The sequence below is a fragment of the Homarus americanus genome, unplaced genomic scaffold, assembly GCF_018991925.1.
Source record: "Homarus americanus isolate GMGI-L3 unplaced genomic scaffold, GMGI_Hamer_2.0 scaffold49667, whole genome shotgun sequence".
Lineage (NCBI taxonomy): Eukaryota > Metazoa > Arthropoda > Malacostraca > Decapoda > Nephropidae > Homarus > Homarus americanus.
In genome coordinates, this window is record NW_024738608.1 from 6,660,924 (window position 1) to 6,681,025 (window position 20,102).

General features: G+C 39.3%; 1 protein-coding gene across 3 annotated transcripts in view; it reads left to right on the forward strand.

The window, feature by feature from the left end:
• Nucleotides 1-6,088: 6,088 nt before the first annotated feature.
• LOC121874199 (MAPK regulated corepressor interacting protein 2-like) overlaps nt 6,089-20,102 on the forward strand; it is a 31,423-nt gene continuing 17,409 nt past the window's right edge. For 2 of the 3 annotated variants that reach the window (XM_042378206.1, XM_042378208.1), the window contains exons 1-2: nt 6,089-6,532; nt 6,655-6,745. In XM_042378206.1, coding sequence (XP_042234140.1) covers nt 6,481-6,532; nt 6,655-6,745 — 143 coding nt within the window. In that variant the 5' untranslated portion in view covers nt 6,089-6,480. The remainder of the gene's footprint in view (nt 6,533-6,654; nt 6,746-20,102) is intronic. The other variant, XM_042378207.1, reaches the window with a different exon arrangement.

Genomic DNA, 20,102 nt, shown 5'->3' on the forward strand with positions numbered 1-20,102 from the left:
TTCCTCTTTCCCCGTGTGTCTATATACCGTTTGAAACTTATTCCAGTACTTTAGTTCACATATACTGTATAGTATAGCACTTACATTCTTTATTCTTAAAAACCCTTGGAGTAGTTGGTGAGCAGTGCAGTGCAGGAGAAATGACTAATGAAATGTGGTTAAGTATGTACAGTTGCCGACATGTGCAGTATACAGGTAGTGTTCCACCCATTGGTGGCCTTTCCGAACAGGGGGTAATGTTGGAATCATAGTCGAACCTTCTTTTCAGATACTGTATTACATCTATCATATTGCTTAGCACAAATCTCAAGAACAATATTTCCAAAAAAATATATTGTTGACCACATGTTTGGTAATGCCACCGAGGAGTGGAACACTATACATGTGAGCAACTGTATGTAAGTACTGTATATGCAATACAGTATAGTCAACCACATTTCCTTAGTAATTTCTGAGACACTGCTCACCATCTACATACTTGTTTCTACCCACTATTTGTTTTTCTATTCTGTATACCTCACCTTGGTACCCCTCTATTCAGTTTACCTGCAAATGCATCCTGTTCATACTTTTTAGCTTGTAACCCCCACATTTGTTCCTGCACCTGGCCTCCAGGTATTTATCCTTGTCACCACCCATCTTCCAGCCTTATACAATTTTCATCTCCTTTACCTCTGTCCACTTCATCATTCCACCATTATGTTACTGCATACATGGCTTGACCTTTTGTCCGCCCACACACCTTGTCAGCCATGCTTAACAGAACATTCTTTAATGTGGCCCAGCAACTCACTAAACAGTATTACTCCTCACACTTTCACTGGTCATCTCTGCTCCTCTCAACTCAGCCAAAAATGCTTCATTTACTTTCTGTTCTTTGACTTTCCACACTCTACTTCTTGACACAAACACTTTTCTTGTTCCTTTATAACAACATATTACATACAATCAATGCTTAAGGCAATTCTTTCCCTGTTATCACCTTTACATCACCAATAAGCTTCCAGTCTGTTTTCCTGAGAAGTATGGTTAAAAGTCCTGTCACCTCTCCTTCTGCTCCACGACTCCATGAACCCCAAGATTCAGACTCGTGAACCCAAAACGGTAGACACTGATGCATTATTCTGTTCATGGATGCTTCAGATTCACAATGAATCTCGGGGTTCATGGAGCAACAGGAGAGGTGATAGGACTGTTGACTGTGACTATACCTCATTAAATCCTCTTTCAATTTGCCCTGTTGGAGGATCAGGTCTTGCAGGTACAAAGGCTTCTATAAGTTCATTCTCTTCTAATTATCCAAGTTCTTGTAAAGGATGTTAACAAGTCATGCCCGCTAGCTTGTTTTCAGCCAACACTTGAGGAATGTGTGCCTTTACCACCATAATGTAGTAATGTGCATTTCCTTTTTTATTTTTAACATATTAGAGTAAATATGTTGGTTTTCTTGTAATTACTTCATTTCTTATTATTATTTACCAGAGAAAATATAAAGCAAAGAATAATTAGACCTAATGCTCAAACAGATAAATCAAGATACAGTATTTTTTTCCTAGTACTGTAGTTGATTTGAAACATCTTTTTCATTTTTCAAACTGCTTTTGTACACTATTATAATACTATCATCAGACTATTCCCAATTGAAATATTTAAATTGTCTATTGCATCAGGCTATACTGTATACCTATCTGCATTTTACAGAACCAAACTGTGAATGATGGTATAGCTTTAGAACTTTAGCTTGTTAATGTGCAAAAAGGAATATTAAAATATTTCACAACACTTTACTGTACTTTGTGAAGATATATTCAGGCGGTTGGCCTATCCACTGTTAGTACAGGAGGAAACTGGAATCCGGAAAACCTGTGATGTTTGGTGGGGCCACACTGGATGGATAAAACTCTTTTCCCATGTGTCAGGGCCAAGCAGGACTGAAACCCTTGACATATTGGTGAAAGATATGCACTTTACTGCTGTACCACCAACACCCCTTCACTGTTTTGGTATTCCTCAACAGAACTTCTGGAGGAATTTTATGTCATTTGGATTTCATTATTTTCTGTAAGTAAACACTAAACGTATATTACTCTATATTCTAACTCATTACACATATAACACTACGGTACAGGTATATACAAGGTGTTGTTTACTACTGTGAAATCCTAATGGAAAATAATTGTAAATCAAACGGTTTCAGTTGATCTATTCCTTAAAACATGGTGCTTTGTTGGGTGTCTATAACTTCACATTTTATTAGCATTTTATTTTATCATACAATATTATTTTTCTGGACCTGTATTTTTCAGATAACATTATAAGTTGTGCAGCACAACAGCTTGGCACACAGTTAAAATTATCTAAAATGAATGTACCAAACAGTTCCACAAAACTTTTTAGAGGGAAACAGCACGAGAGGAAGAGAGTGAGTTGGGTAGTGTGTTCAGACTTACAAGCAACACAGCTATTACCTTATAGACACTCGCATGATATAAATACTGTATGGTAATATGGGTCTTGTACAGTACCATACATTAAAAAGAAAAAGGCAAATGTGAAAAAAAGATTTGCCAGCCTAGAAAACAAGAATGATACTACACAGAAGAGCAAGAGTTGTTTAGAAAGGAACCCATTCAGGACGGTGTCAAATGTAAAACAACTAATTTACATGTAGTGCGAGTCCTTGGTCATCTAATGGTAAGATTTGAAATTACAGGCAGTATATGACTACGGGTATTCCAGCCAGCCACCTCTTTATCTCCTTATCTTTTCAGGGTCTCATGTTATCATATCCTTATTTTTTATCTAATGGCCACCCACTAGAGGTGGCCATGCCAGGGGAAGGAGGCCAGCGGCTTGTGACAATTTTAGCAAGGGTAAATTTGAAGCCCAGTACTGTTTTTGATTCCACAGCTTGGGCTGATAGACCTTTCCCTCTTCTCTTTGTTTTCCTGTGTATACATTCCTCTATTGTTAACTCAAGGATTTCCATGAAGTTTTGCATTGAATCATCTATGTCTGCCTCCTCTAACGATATCCTCCCAGTTAATTCTCTTTAATATGTCTCGTGAGCTGGTAATCTCCAAAGATTGTATTCCATCTTATTATGCAGTCGTCACTGGTGGAGTTAGTTTCTCTCTGATGTGGACCTCACTCACCATAACCTCCTCAGTCATCAAGACTAAATCTAGAATGTTGTCTTCCCTTTAGGGGTCCGACACATGTTGTGTGAGGAATGAGTTGAATGCCATCAAGGAATTCTTCTCCCTCAACTTGTGTAGTAAGATTCATCGAGTCTATTGTCTCATAATTGAAATCTCCCATGATAAGGGTTTTTGCTCTGGATGCTGTATGGATGACTCAATGGAGATCTGCTACTACCTCCTCCAAAGCTGAGTCGGCCATATAGCACACACCTACTATCAGCTTGCTTTGTTTTGAGTTATCAAATCACACCAAATAGATTTGGATGATCCCATTTCATTTAGCTTGTAATTAATGGTTTCTGTCAGGTGTTCCTTGACATAAGAGTAGTACATTACCACCTCTGGTTGGTGATAACAGTAAAAAAAGTTACCATGAAACACATCTTGTACACCCCAGGAATCGCAAATTCCACTGATGTCTGGTTGTTGTGTCTGCATATGCGCTCAATACATCAGTCTTATTAACTAAACTTCCATCATTTGTGTACCAATACTTGATTGGCCCATTTTCTAGAACTGATAAGAATAGCCTCTTTGCCAAGGTAACCTTAGTGACATGAGGAGTTCACTGCCCAAATCTCAAAATTCCTCGCACAAAAAGTTTTGAATGATGTAATGTTTTTTATGTTTTGTAGAGACCGGCATGGCACGGCACGTCTACACTACATATTTGCATTGTACAACATGTCAGGGGTAACTCTTGAGCTTTAAGGCACATGGGAAAATATCTGTGGAAGCTTAGTAATATAATTTAGATAGACAATATTTGTTATATATTTTGTGATCTTTCATTGCAGCACAATATTTCTTTTTTTTTTTCTCTCAAGTCTTTGACTTTGTAGTGTTTCAAGCACTAGTGAATTCTTTAGTAAACTATTTCTTGATTCCTACATCATATAAACACACAGTTTTCACCAGAGAATCTTCTAGTAGATTAAGTATAAAAAATAAAAAATGTGAGTGTTGGAGTGGCAAGGTGATTCATTTTGACACCAGCAACTTCTATTACTTTATAATGGTTGCAGAGTACTCCAAGAGTGGGTGGAGCTTAGCCTAAAGGTTAAGCAATAATAGTTCTTGAGGGGATATTGTGGCAGGGACTTAGAAATCTCCCTTTCTCTTGATGTTAGTTTCACATATTTTATAATCTAATTACAGGTACCGTACTCAACTTATACAATACTGTACAGTAATTCTTTATTTTCTATGAACCTCACAAATAGATACATTCTAAAATGTTTTATGCCTCTTTTTTCTTTCATACAAATGAATCCTTAAGTACCTATACTGATGTAACTAATGTACCAAATATGTTCTGTAGTATTTTACAAGATTATAGAATCAGTGCACATCTGTGTTGCACTGATATTGTTATTGTCTAGCAAAAGTTTCTTCACCAACCATTACAAGCACTACAGCCTTCGGAAGATTACCATATGTCTCGTTCATCAGTGTAGGATCATATCAATCATTAAGGGCACATTTAATATGCTTAACTCTTTTTAGAGGGACAGGGAAAAGACAGTCAACACAGAAACTTTTTAATCTCAAAATAAAATAAGCAGGGTCGTTGCTCCCACAAAGTAATAGGAAGATTTTGATAATACAATATACAGTACAGTACATTACCTGTACCTGTATTAGCTGGTGGACACTCCAACAACAGTTGGCCAAGACAGGGGGAGGAGGTTTAACGGCCTGTGTAGGATCCCCCCATTGTTCTTCATACTGTAAATCTTATCAATGACTATTTTGAAGCCCAGTATTGCACTGTTGTTACTTTCTTGCCTTGAGCTGGTAGACTATTCCATAGGTCGTACATAAATCTGATTATTTAAACTAATAGGCATTCTATGAGTCTGAATCTAAAGTACTGTTATGCACAAATATGGGGTTTAGTCTGTTTTTGGGTGCAAGTGTTCTCCTAAAGTACAATTCAGGATCTCAGATACGCTAACTTAGATCACTTATAATTATAATTACCCGGTAGCTTTTTCTCACTATTTACATTGAATTATTTTCATGGTCAATTCAAAATTTTTAGTTAAGTGCTATAGTAGGTCAATCTAGATACTGTAATACCATACACATTTCTACGTACAGCATTCAGTAAATGTTAACATAATCCCCAATGTGGTTTCCTTATTTCTGTTTCTATACCTAATGAAGGTTTGATTCAGTGACTGGACGGCCCATTAAAGGCAAGTATCATTTCCGTATACAGTATTACACGTTGACCCTTCATCCAGATATTCACCCAATGCAGTAGTGCAATACAGTATGAAAGTTGCATACTGTATTTCAAACTTAGGTAATGTGAATTAATATGCGCACCAATGAATATGTTTTGAAACATTACTAGAAACTCCATTGCTAATTATGTGTGAGGATGTCATTCTGTTATGTGTATATATATATATATCTCTTTATAGTTTGTAAATTGGAGGCCCGGGCAAATTACTGTAACTTGGTAAATAAGGTATTTCAAGTGTTTGGTGTGGTTTGGTGTCCACGTGGGTTACCGAATGATGCAACCTGTGATGTAACGCACCTACCCAGAGCCGGTTACCTCTCCAGGCTATATTCTATGTAAATAACTATATGACTACTCTCTCATTTTTCTTGAAATCTATGATATATATTCCAAAATTTATATGATACAAAACTAAAATAAGTGAAAACTAAACAAGCTAATTCTCGAATACTTAATATGAGTTAAAAAAAAGTTCCTCTTCACGACGATATAAAACTAACCGAATTATTCGAATGCGTTAAAATATATATGGTTGCCATTATACAATGATAAGACTAAATTTTAACTTGGCTTCTGATCATGATATATAACAGAGACAAGGGGCAGGCAGAAGGCCGGGTGATATAGTGTGGGCAGTCGGGTTTGGGCTGCCACAGAGGGAAGGTGCACCAGTCGTCTGCTCTTGCAATTACACTCGCCACCACTCTTACACATCCACCGTGATCTGCAACGGTCTTTGAAACTTATAATATTTATAAAATACCTTACAAGTATAATCATTGATAAAAACTGTTATTCAGCTCATGTCACTAGAGTTAAAAGTTTTGGCTGTGATATAAAATTCGACCCCACCAGTGCCTACTAGTACTACTGACCTGCTGATAGTGCCCAAGCTGTGATAATTTTATACTGTTAGTGGGGTTTATAAATGAAAATAGTGTGGTAGACTTTCTAAGAGTGTTGAGTGTGGTCGGCGTCGTAAGGTCGTCTGCTAACAGCTGACTGAGGCGCAGCAACACCACCATGTATAACGTCTCTCGCGGCCCCAGCAGGATCATAAACAGAACCAGGAGGGGTGAGACTCATGCTCAGTTTTCTCTATTATTACCGTGAAAAACACACTCCAGAAAGACATCTTTTTGATAATAAGGTAGGGTAATGGACCGTGTAATGACAGAAGCTTTGTTTTACCCACAGATTTAAGTCAGAAACTAGAAAGTTTAGATCAAGTCCGGGAGTTGACAAGGAAGAACTCGGTGACAGAGGACGCGGAACACACTACTATGAGGTAAGTCCGCAAAACAAAGTAGATCCATGTGTTCACTACTTTCATTTCTCGAGGAATAATAAAATACAACCTTTTAATCAATCTTTTCTTGCTTTATGAACAAGGAAACGTGATAAGATATTGTATTATGTTATATGCTGGTGAGTGAAATGTCAAGTATAGAGATATCATTGGGTAGGAAAATTTTTACTTCTTAAGTATTATAATGTCGGTAATACAGTACTACATGATTTTATTTTCCTTTTACTTTTTTTTTAAATATACTGTTTGCTGTTTTTAGTCAATCTGTATTTACAAGATTCAGGTAGTCACTTACAATCCTGGCTACACATTCTTCTTTTGTCTTTACTTATTTTCTTTCATAAGTTTTACTCCATTAGTTAACACTTTTTGTGTGTTAGTTATACATTACCTGTGCTTTTGGTTTAAACGTTGGCAAGATAAAACCTAGAGGTGGTTGGAATTGATGTTAATGTGTTTGTCAGTGTGCTCCATTTTCGACTGGATAATATCATTGTGTGGACAGTAGTGCAATTGTTACCGTAATGTTGAGAGACATACGAACATAAGGTAAGATTTAAACATAAGAATGAAGGCAACTGCAGCATGTCTATTGATCCATACTTGTCAGCCCTGTTTACACCCAGCCCATATCACTCGTCTGTCCATCCTACAGTATACAGTATTTGAAGCTTCCCAGTGAGTGCAAGTTATTGATTATGTATTGCAATTTATTCCTTTCATCCACAGCTGGGAGCCACGAATTACCCAAGAGTACCCTAATATCGGTCCGACTAATTACTCAAATGTAGCAAAATGTAGCCGCAATGAAGTCAAATAATGGTCCTACATGAATAAATCGGACTGCTAATCACTTCTCGACTAGTATTTGGTGTCAGTCACAAAAAATTGGAAAACTTACTTTAATCTGAGTTAATAGATTGCGTGCATGTACCGAGGGAGCGAGTAATTACCCAAATGTACCCAAATGTAGCCGCAATGAAGTCAAATGATGGTCGTACAAGCGTAAATCGGGCTGTGAATCACTTCTCGATTATTATTTGGTGTCATAAAGTCACAAAAAATTGGTAAACTTAATTTAATCTGAGTTGTGTTAGGTTAGGTTAGGTACATGCACTCGATCTATTAACTCAGATTAAATTAAGTTTCCAATTTTTTTTGGACTTCGTGACACCAAATACTAGTCGAGGTTAGGTTAGGTTAGGTACATGCACTCGATCTATTAACTCAGATTAAATTAAGTTTACCAATTTTTTGTGACTTCGTGACACCAAATACCAGTCGAGAAGTGATTGGCAGTCCGATTTATTCATGTAGGACCATTATTTGACTTCATTGCGGCTACATTTGGGTAATTACTCGCTCCCTTGGTACATGCACGTGATCTATTAACTCAAATTAAATTATGTTTTCCAATTTTTTTGTTTTACTTTGTGACACCAAATACTAGTCGAGAAGTGATTGGCAATCTGATTTATTCATGTAGGACCATTATTTGACTTCATTGCGGCTACATTTGGGTAATTAGTCGGACCCCCCAAATATACCCGAAAGTACTCAATAGTATAGCAAATAAGGGTAAAATCTTAACGAATATCTGTTATACATACACAAACATGTTTAATAATATTTTTAGTGTAATTTTGTAAAAATAATTTGTAAGATGAAATAATATACAGCGAAAAACTTTCAGTATTGGCGAACGCTAAATTCCAATGAGTTCGTGAACAAGGGAGATAACTCAGATCCATCGTGATGCACTTCGCTAACCTAACCTAACCCAACGAAAAGTAAATCCTACGGCTATGTTAAATACCCCAAAGTAACAGAAACATCGGTAATTATATCTCCATTTTGGATAGGCGACTCATTGGAATTTAGCATTTTTTGCTGTTTATTATTTCATTATTTTGACTACATTTCAATGAAAACATTATTAATCAGGTTTTATTGATGTAAAACATACAGTATATTCATAAGAACATAAGAAAATAAGGAGTCTGCAATAGGCCGGTTGGCCTGTGCATGGCAGTTCCTGTCGAGTTACTACCACACTCTATCATCCATGAATCTATCCAGCCTCCCTTTGAAACTTTCCAGCATTCCAGCACTTGCTACAAAGTTGCTAAGCTTGTTCTACTCGTCCACCACCCTATTTGTAAACCAGTTCCTTCCTATCTCCCTCCTAAAGATTTTACCCTGATTTAATATACTTTTGGATACTTTTGGGTAATTCGTTGGACCGTCCACAGCCCTTTATTTCTAAACCAATTTTTACCTAATTCCTGCCTAAATCTAAATTTGTCCAATATAAATCTAATGTCTTCACTCTATGCTTCTCAAGAGAATACTAATTAATTTTCTTAATCTTTCTCTATACTCAATGTCTGAATGGCTTCTGGGAATCAGTGTCCATGCTGTAGTACAGTGACCAAAATTGAACCACTACATAATCCAAGAACAGTCTCACATACAAGATAATATACAGTAGTTGTAAGGTAACATCGCTTCTGTTACTATTGCTCCTAGATTTGAACCTTAGTATATACTGTACGTACTTTGTTAAACCTTATTTCGTATATAAATGTATTACTGTACTGTTTAGGTTCCTTCTTTTCATAACCTGCAAATCTTTCTCACATTCAGATTCATTATTTTTCATTGTTTAACTGATTGTTTGTTCCAATGTTTCTGTTCCTAGAACTTTAAGTTTCCACATTAAATTGCATCAGCAGCAGGTAAAGTTTTACTTTTGGACAACACCGGAATCTAGGGAATTTTATTCTTGCAATCAATAATTAAGACAATTCTAATACTTTTCCTCTAACATTTCCCTCGCAAATGACCTAAAATTACCTAACCTGGGGGAACCCTAGACACATATATATGGTAAGTTGTTTGTAAGGGAAACTGTCTTAGAATTGTCTAAACTATTGATCGCAAGGATAAAATTACTAAGTTCCTGTTTTGTCCGAAATTAAATAAACCTTGCAGCACATACCTGTTTAAAATATTGGGCAAATTGTTACGAGTGTAAATATTAGAAGTTCTGGTTGGGGGCCCTGCTTTCTTTAACCCTATACTGTACTGTGCTAGGTGAGTTATTCAACTTTGCCTAGGTGGAGGAGTGGGAGTTAGTTTTACTAGTGGGCAACACTGTTCCCTTGGCCACCCACACCTCCCTACTGTACCAATTTGAATCTCTACATGCACACACAATGTATTCTTTATATATAAATTATTTTGTGGCCACCACTGGTAAAAATTTACTACAGATTGATAAAGCTTACTTCGGGTTACTTTATATAGGAGATTAGAAATAGCGCAGAGGCTGTTCCTGTGGGCCTATAATCCTGATGATGATAGAACAGTATTACTTGATGAGAGTGGTCCAGCCATAGCAGCTAACTGATAAAATTTCTCCGTAGAAAATAAAAGACTTCTTACCTTGAGAAACTTAAAAAAAAAATGCACAAGAAATATATTTTGTGACGTAAAATGGGCAGAGGAAGATGGCCAAACACGACCTTCCCACCACGTGTACCTATAGGAATACTGTACTGTACAATATTATGTTAGGTTGGGTCTGATAGAATACTGCACTGTTGAATTTTTTCTCCACGGGAATTTCAGGAAAAGTGTTTTGTTCAGGTTGTTCAATTTATCTGTTCAAACTGTTTGAGAGACTGTTATGAAAAACTATAAAGGAAAAACTATAAAGGACTTTGAAAGTTGCTATTTGATCACCATCTTCTGTAAACCCCCCAAAAAATAATTGGGAAGAACAACAACAATCTCGGACTAAAACGAACCACTGTCATGAACTGTAAAAGTGAAGTGATGCAAAACACATTACTATACTCTTTCATTTTTTTTACGTATGAGGAAATTTAATCAGGTCCTGTAGTTGCTAATATCAGACCCATCTCATCAAGTACAGTATTACGATACTGATAGAACATGCAGTACTAGCTATTACTGTAATCACATGTTACTGGTTACTATACTGTTCTTCCATTCTAGGACAGGTAGATTTTTTTGGTTCGTCATATTAACATTAGATGATAATGTACAGTAATTAAATTATAATAACAACGATGCTACAAGTTTCCGTGTTTATGGAAAGGACAAGGATGCTGCTGCTGCTGTTGGGAAACCCACACTGCTGCTATGGTTGATGGGTGTGGCCACACTAATGTAATATTACAATACAGTATTATTATTGCCGGTATTTTTAACGCAAGAAAGAAAAATAACGCTGCAGTATTCCATTCCATTCTTGGTATAATGATAATTTGTCTATATTTCATACTTATTACTGTTTTTACTTTTATCCTCTTCACCACTGATCAGCTCGTTAGCTGCTTGGGCAATCGGCCACGTCTGTCATGTAGATCCACAATAGAAATGTGGCCAAGATAAATCTTGATAAAACCACACAGGAAAAGGGAAACACTGGAGCACCTTAGCTTTCGTCTTTATTCAAGAAGTCTTGAATAAAGATGAAAGCTAAGGTGCTCCAGTGTTTCCCTTTTCCTTTGAGGTTTTATCAAGATTTGTCTCCAAATGATATATTTTTCTTTCTTACATTAAAAATAACAGTGGTAGTAATAAAATCCCATTTTACATAATACTGTAATATTACATTAGTGTGGCCACACCCATCAACCACAGCAGCAGCAGCATCCATGTCCTTTCCATAAACACGGAAACACGCACACTCAAGTTACAAATGTATTATTGTGCTAACTGTTGGTGTGATAAGGTAAGCTTAGATTCAGGAAAATAAATGGAGTGTTTGACCTACTGTAACCATATACTGTAGTATAGTATACTTGTACTGTACTGTATTGAATATATATTTTTCCTTTTATAAAAGTTCAATAAAGATGCTTTGAATGATTATCCCTGGTTGATACTGTAATTGAGGCAAAAGAGGTCACTGAAAGTACAGTACATGCTAAAAATTATCATTCAACCAGAAGTTTGTCTTGGGCAACTTCATTTAACCCCTTGGGTATGAGGTGTACTCAATAAAATTGTCTGGTATTAGCCAAATGAAATATTAGAAGTGGCATCCAGCAGTGAAGGAGTTAAGCTTGTGGTAGAAATGGCAAGAATCCCACCCATCTGTTCTTATTTTGTTGGTCACTGTACAGTACAGTACAGTACTAGTATAGGGTAATACAATTACAAATCCCCAAACATATAATCTCGGCTAATGTGTTTGGGGATTTGTAATAAAATAAATTATTTGTAGAAAATAAAGAGTTCCATCATTGGCAATTTCAACCAGTAGTTACAGTATTTGAGTACACATGGGTTAGTGTACAAGGAAGCAACCCAATTCTTCAATCTGGTTGAGAATCAAACTCTTGACCATTTACTTGCCAGGTGATTACTATGGTGGTGCTTGGAGGACAGGCATAAGCATCCCTGTTAATAAGTAATGCTGGCCACCACTGACCTTCTGGTTCTTCTGTGATTATGTTCAACAAGCTGAGGTTCATAACTGTATTATAGTATTGAAAATATTTTGGTGTTTCTTAAATAGCTCCCTAACAGACATTTGCTTTCAGTTATAGCTTTCAAGCTTAAATTGTTCACGCTGAATGCAGGTACAGCTGCTACATTGACAGACTGTGTAGTTAATGGTTTGGCAGAGAATCACTCGTGCAAAATGCGGTCTGCGGTGCTTCCTTCCGTTAGGCAGAGATTTTAAATTAGTTTAGTCTAAAAAGGCCCTCTTATTGACTCATTGTATAGTCTGCCACCCATGTGCATTAGACTGCCATACCAATAGACATCTGTGTTTCACTTATGACTGCTGTACAGTACTGTACCTATACAGTATTGTGTATTGCTCATAAATTATTTTACCTTAGGTCCTATTTAGAAATGTATTTTTTTGGTGAGCTCTGTCAAACTAAGGTCTTGCCATAGTAAAAGTTTGTATCCACTTGATCGCAAAAGTTAGACATTATAGAGGCTTTCTGTTTGTTAAGATGTACCTGATCCTAATTTTGTATGTATCCATAAACTTTTTATTTTTCTAAACTAGTAATAATTCACCAGTACAATTCATAGGTTTTGGGGTACAATAGGTCAAACATTTTACCATTGGGATGGAAATATCATTCAAAGTTTCAAATGAAGACTTAAAGATGGCACTGAATACTGTTACAGGTATAAGAAACTTATTTTCATATTCCTCTACTGAATCTCTTGCTGGTTGCTGGTGTATACAGTATTCACTGTTTTGTTTGTCTAAATGGTTTAAACACAACAGGGATTTGTGGATTAATTTTTTTTTTAAATATCACAAACATCATAGTTAGTTACTGATGTAGCATCACCAGTATATATATATATATATATATATATATATATATATATATATATATATATATATATATATATATATATATATATATATATATATATATACACACACACAGAGTATAGTCTCGGCTTACGCGGTCAATTAAACCCGTGGAGGTCCGCGTAAAACGAGAAACGCGTAAACGAAATAACAGAACATATGGGATTAATTGAAATACAGTAGACTGGGCCGACCCCCAGACTACCCCTTTTCCGACACAATACGTACGTTTTAGTAAAAATAACATCTTAATTTTATGATGGTATGCACACACAATTAATATTTAAGGGAAATATCAATAATATTAGGTTTTTTAACCCTTATGTTAGTAGAAGAGATGGCTGGGCACACGGGGATGGGGGGTTGGTTCCAAGGCAGAGGGCAGATTATTATCGGCCCTCACCTGTATCACTTGTACCACTATCCACCACAGAGGCTTGCAGGGCCTCCTTGTCAAACCCCTCAAAGTCCATATCCTCACTATCACTGACTTGGGCTGGCTGTGGTGGGTGGCGGGTGAAGAACTCGGTAATGTTTTGTTGACGGGCGACCTAGTGTGCACCCTGCCAGCGCCGCTTCCCGCGTAAATGATGGAATGTACCGCGTAACTAATAATTGCCAGTTGCCGCTCTGACCAGGTGCCGCGTAAAGGAAATCTGCGTAAATCGAGACTATTGTGTGTGTGTGTGTGTGTGTATTCTCATACACTACAACGGAATTGATAGGGCTGTATGAGATAAGGAAAAGAAAGTGTTACAGAGAGAGTGGAATCCGTATATTTTGGTGGATGGTGACTGCCAGGGGTTTATAAGGGGAGGCCGCTTCTTTTAGCCCTCCCCTCCAACTTTTAGTGCTCACCCTCTTCCTATCATCTCTCTCTCTCTCTTGTAATGAAACAGTGTGCCAGTACGTAACTAGGCTTTATTCATCTTATAACTGTCCTACAGCAACACAATAGTATCTGAAACAAAAAGATATAACAAAATGAGATTATAGAATACTGAAGCAGAGGGGACATTTAGGAGTGGCAAAATGATAGTACAGTAATTCTCTATCCATATAGCTATACAAAACTAAATGCATTACATCCATTAGACATACATTAGTACATAAGAACAATACAGAGGTAAACCTCAAGGTCATATTACATTCATCCTCCTGACTGAAAGAAACAGGGAACATAGTCATCAAAGCAAGCAGGCTTTCCGCGGGATGCTGTCAGACCGACGTAGTGGTTCATTATGAGGAAGATCATTTATTTCCCCAGACAGTGAGTCACTTATAAATTTTTCATGCGTTCTCTCGGTCATAGTGTCAGCACCACGTTCACACTGCTCATCTAGTGACCAACTTTTTCTGAGGTCTGAATAGTCAAGTCAGGTGTATCTTGACCCACTACAACAGGAGGTGCCAGGTCATGCAGAGAAACAGTTGAGTGTCTAATGTTGAAATTAATGGCCAAGTAGTTTTTGAGGTAAGTGCGTAATACACTCACACACCACAAAGCACTTACCGGTAACGATGTCACGTAGGTATCCAATAGCTTCATCATTCTAGGCTGTTCGATAAGATACTGTGATAATTGATTTTTAGTTGCTTTTATAGTACAGTATATACTGTACATAGCTTATAACCGCGTTTGTATAACACTTTTGATGATATGTTGAATATTTGTTTGTAAAGTACGAAGTAGTTTAATAGTTAGCGTGGTCTGATGAGTAGGTTAGGTATCCTTGAGTCGTTATGTTGGTAAGAAAGGCTGACATACAGTACAAGTACTTTCTTGTTCCAAGTCGTCATTTCCTATTTTGTAAAGTTATCTTTTGCCTTTAAAGTAATGAATTTACAGTTTGGGAATTAAATGTAAATTACCCTTGGTCGTGACAGCGACATTCTTCGTTCATTCAGGGCTGTGGACATGGTAGTGAGGGACCCTGCCAAGAAACGTGGATCGATTTTGGGTGCCGTTGTGGTGTACGTGGCAACACCCACTGTTTCGTAGCGTCTTGGGTTTGCTGTATGAAGATTAGTGCAGTGTCACAAAAGGTGATGCGACGAGTTGTGTAGTTTGTGTGAATTGACGCAGAAAATGTGTTAAAGACGGGGGTGGGCAGTGTTATGAATGACATGTTCTTGAGAGGAGGACTGTCCCGTCATCAGGCCGGCTACTGTATGGTTGGCAAGCGCGAGTTCACAGAGGACAGCAGGACGCTTCCTCAGTCCTCAAAGTTCATTTCATAATTGAGACATTTTATCGCAACGTCATTTATTAGTTCCCAGTTACCAACGTGTTATTAATTAAAACAATTGTCTGGGGGGGGAGGGTGATAAATACACACTTTCGGGGGATACTTGTGATGACATAACTTCTGTTTTTATTTCCAGGGGAATACTATTTATAACTTTGTTACTTCACTTGTTTTTTATTTATGTTAAAACGAACAAAGTTTTGAAGTATTTATATACATTAAGCGCTTGACAGGAGGTGGGCGGATCAACTGTGATCGTGGTCATTTTTCATATACTCGCTCCAAGAAGTATCTCTACAATTATAGTATGAGACAATAATTATGACAGAACAGACAGAGGATTTTAATAACCCTACCGAGACAACAGGAGTCGCAGTGTTTAATTTGAAATTCATCTGACCCCTCCACAAATATACGTTTTGGAGCGAGTACACTGAAGATAATAGTAAAAATTATTTAATAACACAGTTTATAAGGAAAGGAATTTCCTGAGAAAACCCTCTATAAATTAGAATGGGTAAGTTACTAGAAAGACTGAACGTTGAATAGTAGGAGGCTGTTGATATATCCTTCATTTATTTTCTCGATTTGCCAGTATTAATAACTACCATTCTTCCCAGTATCAACACCGCTGTTAACCCCTTCCCCTTTCAGCGGCACTATTACCTTACTACACCACCATCACCTCAGAATAACAAAACAAAATTGACCCCAGCAAAATACTACAGACTGCACTACTATTAGCAAAACAACGCTAGACTCACCAACAACAACACTACTATTTATAAACCACTGCCTGCAACATATATCAATGTTATTAGTTTCCTTCCCGTGTGTGCCAAGAGGAAAGTATACTGTAGTTGTGTGGACGGGTTAAGTCTATATGTGTTCGTTCCTCCCACGGGCGTCTCATTAGAGAGAAGAATATCCGATACAAGGGTGTTGTTAGGGGGTGGGGCTTGTTGAAAATACTTTTATATTTTTGTATTCCCGAGTGTTTGTTTTAGCCACACTGGTGTTCTCGGGTATGGCGTATTTATTCCGTGTGTTAAGAGGAGTAACACCATTGTCGTGTTCCTATTTAGAGAATTGAGATAACTATCAGTATGTAAAATCTTTAACGGGTTCTCTACGGTTGAATTTAGACTAACTACTGAAGAGGGTCTGTTTATATTTAAGTGACTAGATGACCTTATGGGGGTGTGAAAGACCCCCCCCCCTCCCACACACATACGTCACATAACCTTGCACTATCTACTGTGACCCCCACCACTCCATGCCCCTCCTGTATCTTGTTAAGCGTTGTACCATTTGATAATACACTTCTTCCTTGTTTGAATGGTGGAGTAAGAATAAGATAGTGTTGGTAAGGATGAGGTTTACAAGTATCGCAACAATGCTGTTTTCAGTATAATTCGTAAGCGTGTCTACCCATAAACAACTCGTGCGCACCGAGATGCGCGCAGTCACACACGAACACTACAATACCTGCACCTGCCTCTCAGACGCCTCTTGGGGGCCATCCTAGCCTTAGCTATTATTGTCTGTGGTGACGTACACTGTGTTGATCTTATGACCGACTGTGATATGCTTTACTGTTTCTATTATTGTCTGCTTACACATTCAGTATATTCGTTTAAGCCAAATTGTACTTCTGTTGCACTGTAGCTATTTTTGACGGTAGAATGTACTTTAGTGCTATACGTAGTTATTCCTTCAACTCATTGTACCTATTTCACTACTACTACTACTAATAATAATAATCATAATCATCGAAGATACACATGGTGATAGACAAGCTTGGAACGATGGCTGTTATTGGTCGATTCACTGTCCAATGAAACGCTGAGTAATGTATCGCGTTGGTGTACACCTTATTTTCATATCATTTAGTATGAAATAATTCGCTTAGTTATATGAAAATTTAAAGTACTTTATTACTTTTTAGTGTATAACAATGCATGCAAGTGAGTTATGTTTGTGTAAAACGTTTTCGTATATATAATTTATCAGTATCACTACAGTTATTTTTACGAGACCAAAAACATTTCATTCACATGGTCAAGTTCATCCGCTAATCGGATCCATTTTTCTGGAGACTTTACCGCATGTACAGTCTCGTTCAAGATTCTTCGAACACTGCTGGAGACACGTTGGCAACTCAAGGCAGTTTGTTTACTATAGTACGTAGTAAAAATTATGAATGAATGTAAAATTTGATCTGTGATTGGTTACTTAGTTCCCCCGTTGCTTAATTAATGGCTGGGCTTTGTTCTTTCGTATTATATTACACTACGTACTGTAGTAAACAAACGGCCTTGAGTTGCCAGCAGTGTTCGAAGAATCTTGAACGAGACTACAGTAAGAGGTTTTTATGGTCACTGTTCCTGGTATCTAAAGGTATCAGAATGGTTGACTTCTGCTAAAACACGCCAAGAACTGCGCATGCACAGGGCATTTTCAGCACGCCTCGCCGAATTTTAGATGGACGGGGATAAATGATGTGGAGTATGTGTCGTGTAGTTTCGTAGTGTCATGTGTGTCGTGCTTTCCGTGTAGTGTGTATGAAGAAGTCAAGTTAAGTCTCAGTCGGGGAAGGCGTGGCGATGGAGACGATGGGATGAATTTCTTGTAAGGGTCAAGACAAAAGTCGTAACCCTGGCCTCTTTTCCCCCCCCCCCCCCCCCCCCCCCCCCCCCCCCCCCCCCCCCCCCCCCCCCCCCCCCCCCCCCCCCCCCCCCCCCCCCCCCCCCCCCCCCCCCCCCCCCCCCCCCCCCCCCCCCCCCCCCCCCCCCCCCCCCCCCCCCCCCCCCCCCCCCCCCCCCCCCCCCCCCCCCCCCCCCCCCCCCCCCCCCCCCCCCCCCCCCCCCCCCCCCCCCCCCCCCCCCCCCCCCCCCCCCCCCCCCCCCCCCCCCCCCCCCCCCCCCCCCCCCCCCCCCCCCCCCCCCCCCCCCCCCCCCCCCCCCCCCCCCCCCCCCCCCCCCCCCCCCCCCCCCCCCCCCCCCCCCCCCCCCCCCCCCCCCCCCCCCCCCCCCCCCCCCCCCCCCCCCCCCCCCCCCCCCCCCCCCCCCCCCCCCCCCCCCCCCCCCCCCCCCCCCCCCCCCCCCCCCCCCCCCCCCCCCCCCCCCCCCCCCCCCCCCCCCCCCCCCCCCCCCCCCCCCCCCCCCCCCCCCCCCCCCCCCCCCCTCCCCCCCCCTCCCCCCCCCGGTTCAGTGGAGGAATTTACACGTGGATGCTCTCTTACCTGTACACGAATCATTCACTTCCTTTCACCTGTGGTAAACTGACATTACTCTAAGAAAGTTATGTATGTATAATATTCGTAGATTTAAACTTGTGGAAAATGTTGTGAAGCTGCAGTCGTTGAACTTAATACTTGAAAATTTGTGAATGGATTTGCAATATACGGTCTTGGAATTTTTTACATTGAATTGTGAATGGATTTCCTCTGCAGTCTGAATGTTATACGTGGAATTGCGAATAAAATTGCCAAGTACAAACATGGAGTAACAGTAGTAAGTGCACGGAGTAAGCAAACGTTGGTACTTTGTGATAAAAACCTGCCTAGGTAGCCCAGAGAACGGCACATTATTAACATCCTCTCCCTGCCTCTACTAACACACCATCGTATCGCATACCAACGAGTCTGCATACCACAGTTCCCATGGCATCATGATGTTAATGCAAGACGCCAAGGTTGGTCTGTAAGCATCGACTTGTTGGTCACTTTGCTATATATACTGTAGCTTAATTTGACTGGACGGGTTGCCTAGAAGAACATAATGTATAGAGGAATGAATTCAGACCATTTTTTTTTATAGCGGGGAGATGTTGAAGACAGCTGTTTATCGCAAGAATAACCTGTACAAGTGACTGGGTGTAATTATAGCCGATGATACAGGTGGTAACGGCGTTAGTGTAAAGCGATATGTTGGATTTTGAAGGAGAGGGAAAGCCATTGGACGATACGCTTCACAGCCCAGCTTTCATGATGTGCAACACCTAGGCTGGCTGGGTCTCTACATCTTTTTTTTTTATTTATTAGGGAAAGTGAAATGGGTGAACAACACGTACTAGCCTGGTATATTCTCTTCCGCTAAGACCCTTTCCGCACATTGTTGTATACCGTACTCATTTTTCATAGTGAGAATATTAAAGCATTGAAGGTTGCTATCTCCATCTGTATGGTGTATCCTACCGAATAGATTACAATACTTTGTTGGTTGTAGAAAAAAATTTGTAAATTAGAGAGAAGACAATGTCCACACACCGGGAAAAGGTCCAGGAATGATATTAATCAACACGAAAAAAAATTCTTGGGGAGCGTAAGCATTCTCCCAGCGTCTCAGATGGGCTCTGAAGTGATAGTTACGCAAGCGGACGGGCCACCCGGACTTGACATTCTGAGGGAGTCACCGACCTGAAAAGGGAGATCGGGTTTAGGTTAGGTAAATATTCCCAAGTTATGTTAAAGTACTAGGTTTTAGGGGTGTAGCTTCCGAATGGATATAGCCCTTGCTTTTTTCTTCTAATGGTCGTTGGTTCGATCCCTGGGCACTCAAAGTCTACCCAGCTGTCATATTGGAACCTAAATATAAGAGTACACACGCTGCATATGTGTGTAATAGTCATAGTATACAGTATGTTGTAACCACTACCTAAACAGGCCATTAAAGATATGAGACTCACTTAACCAGGTTTTAAC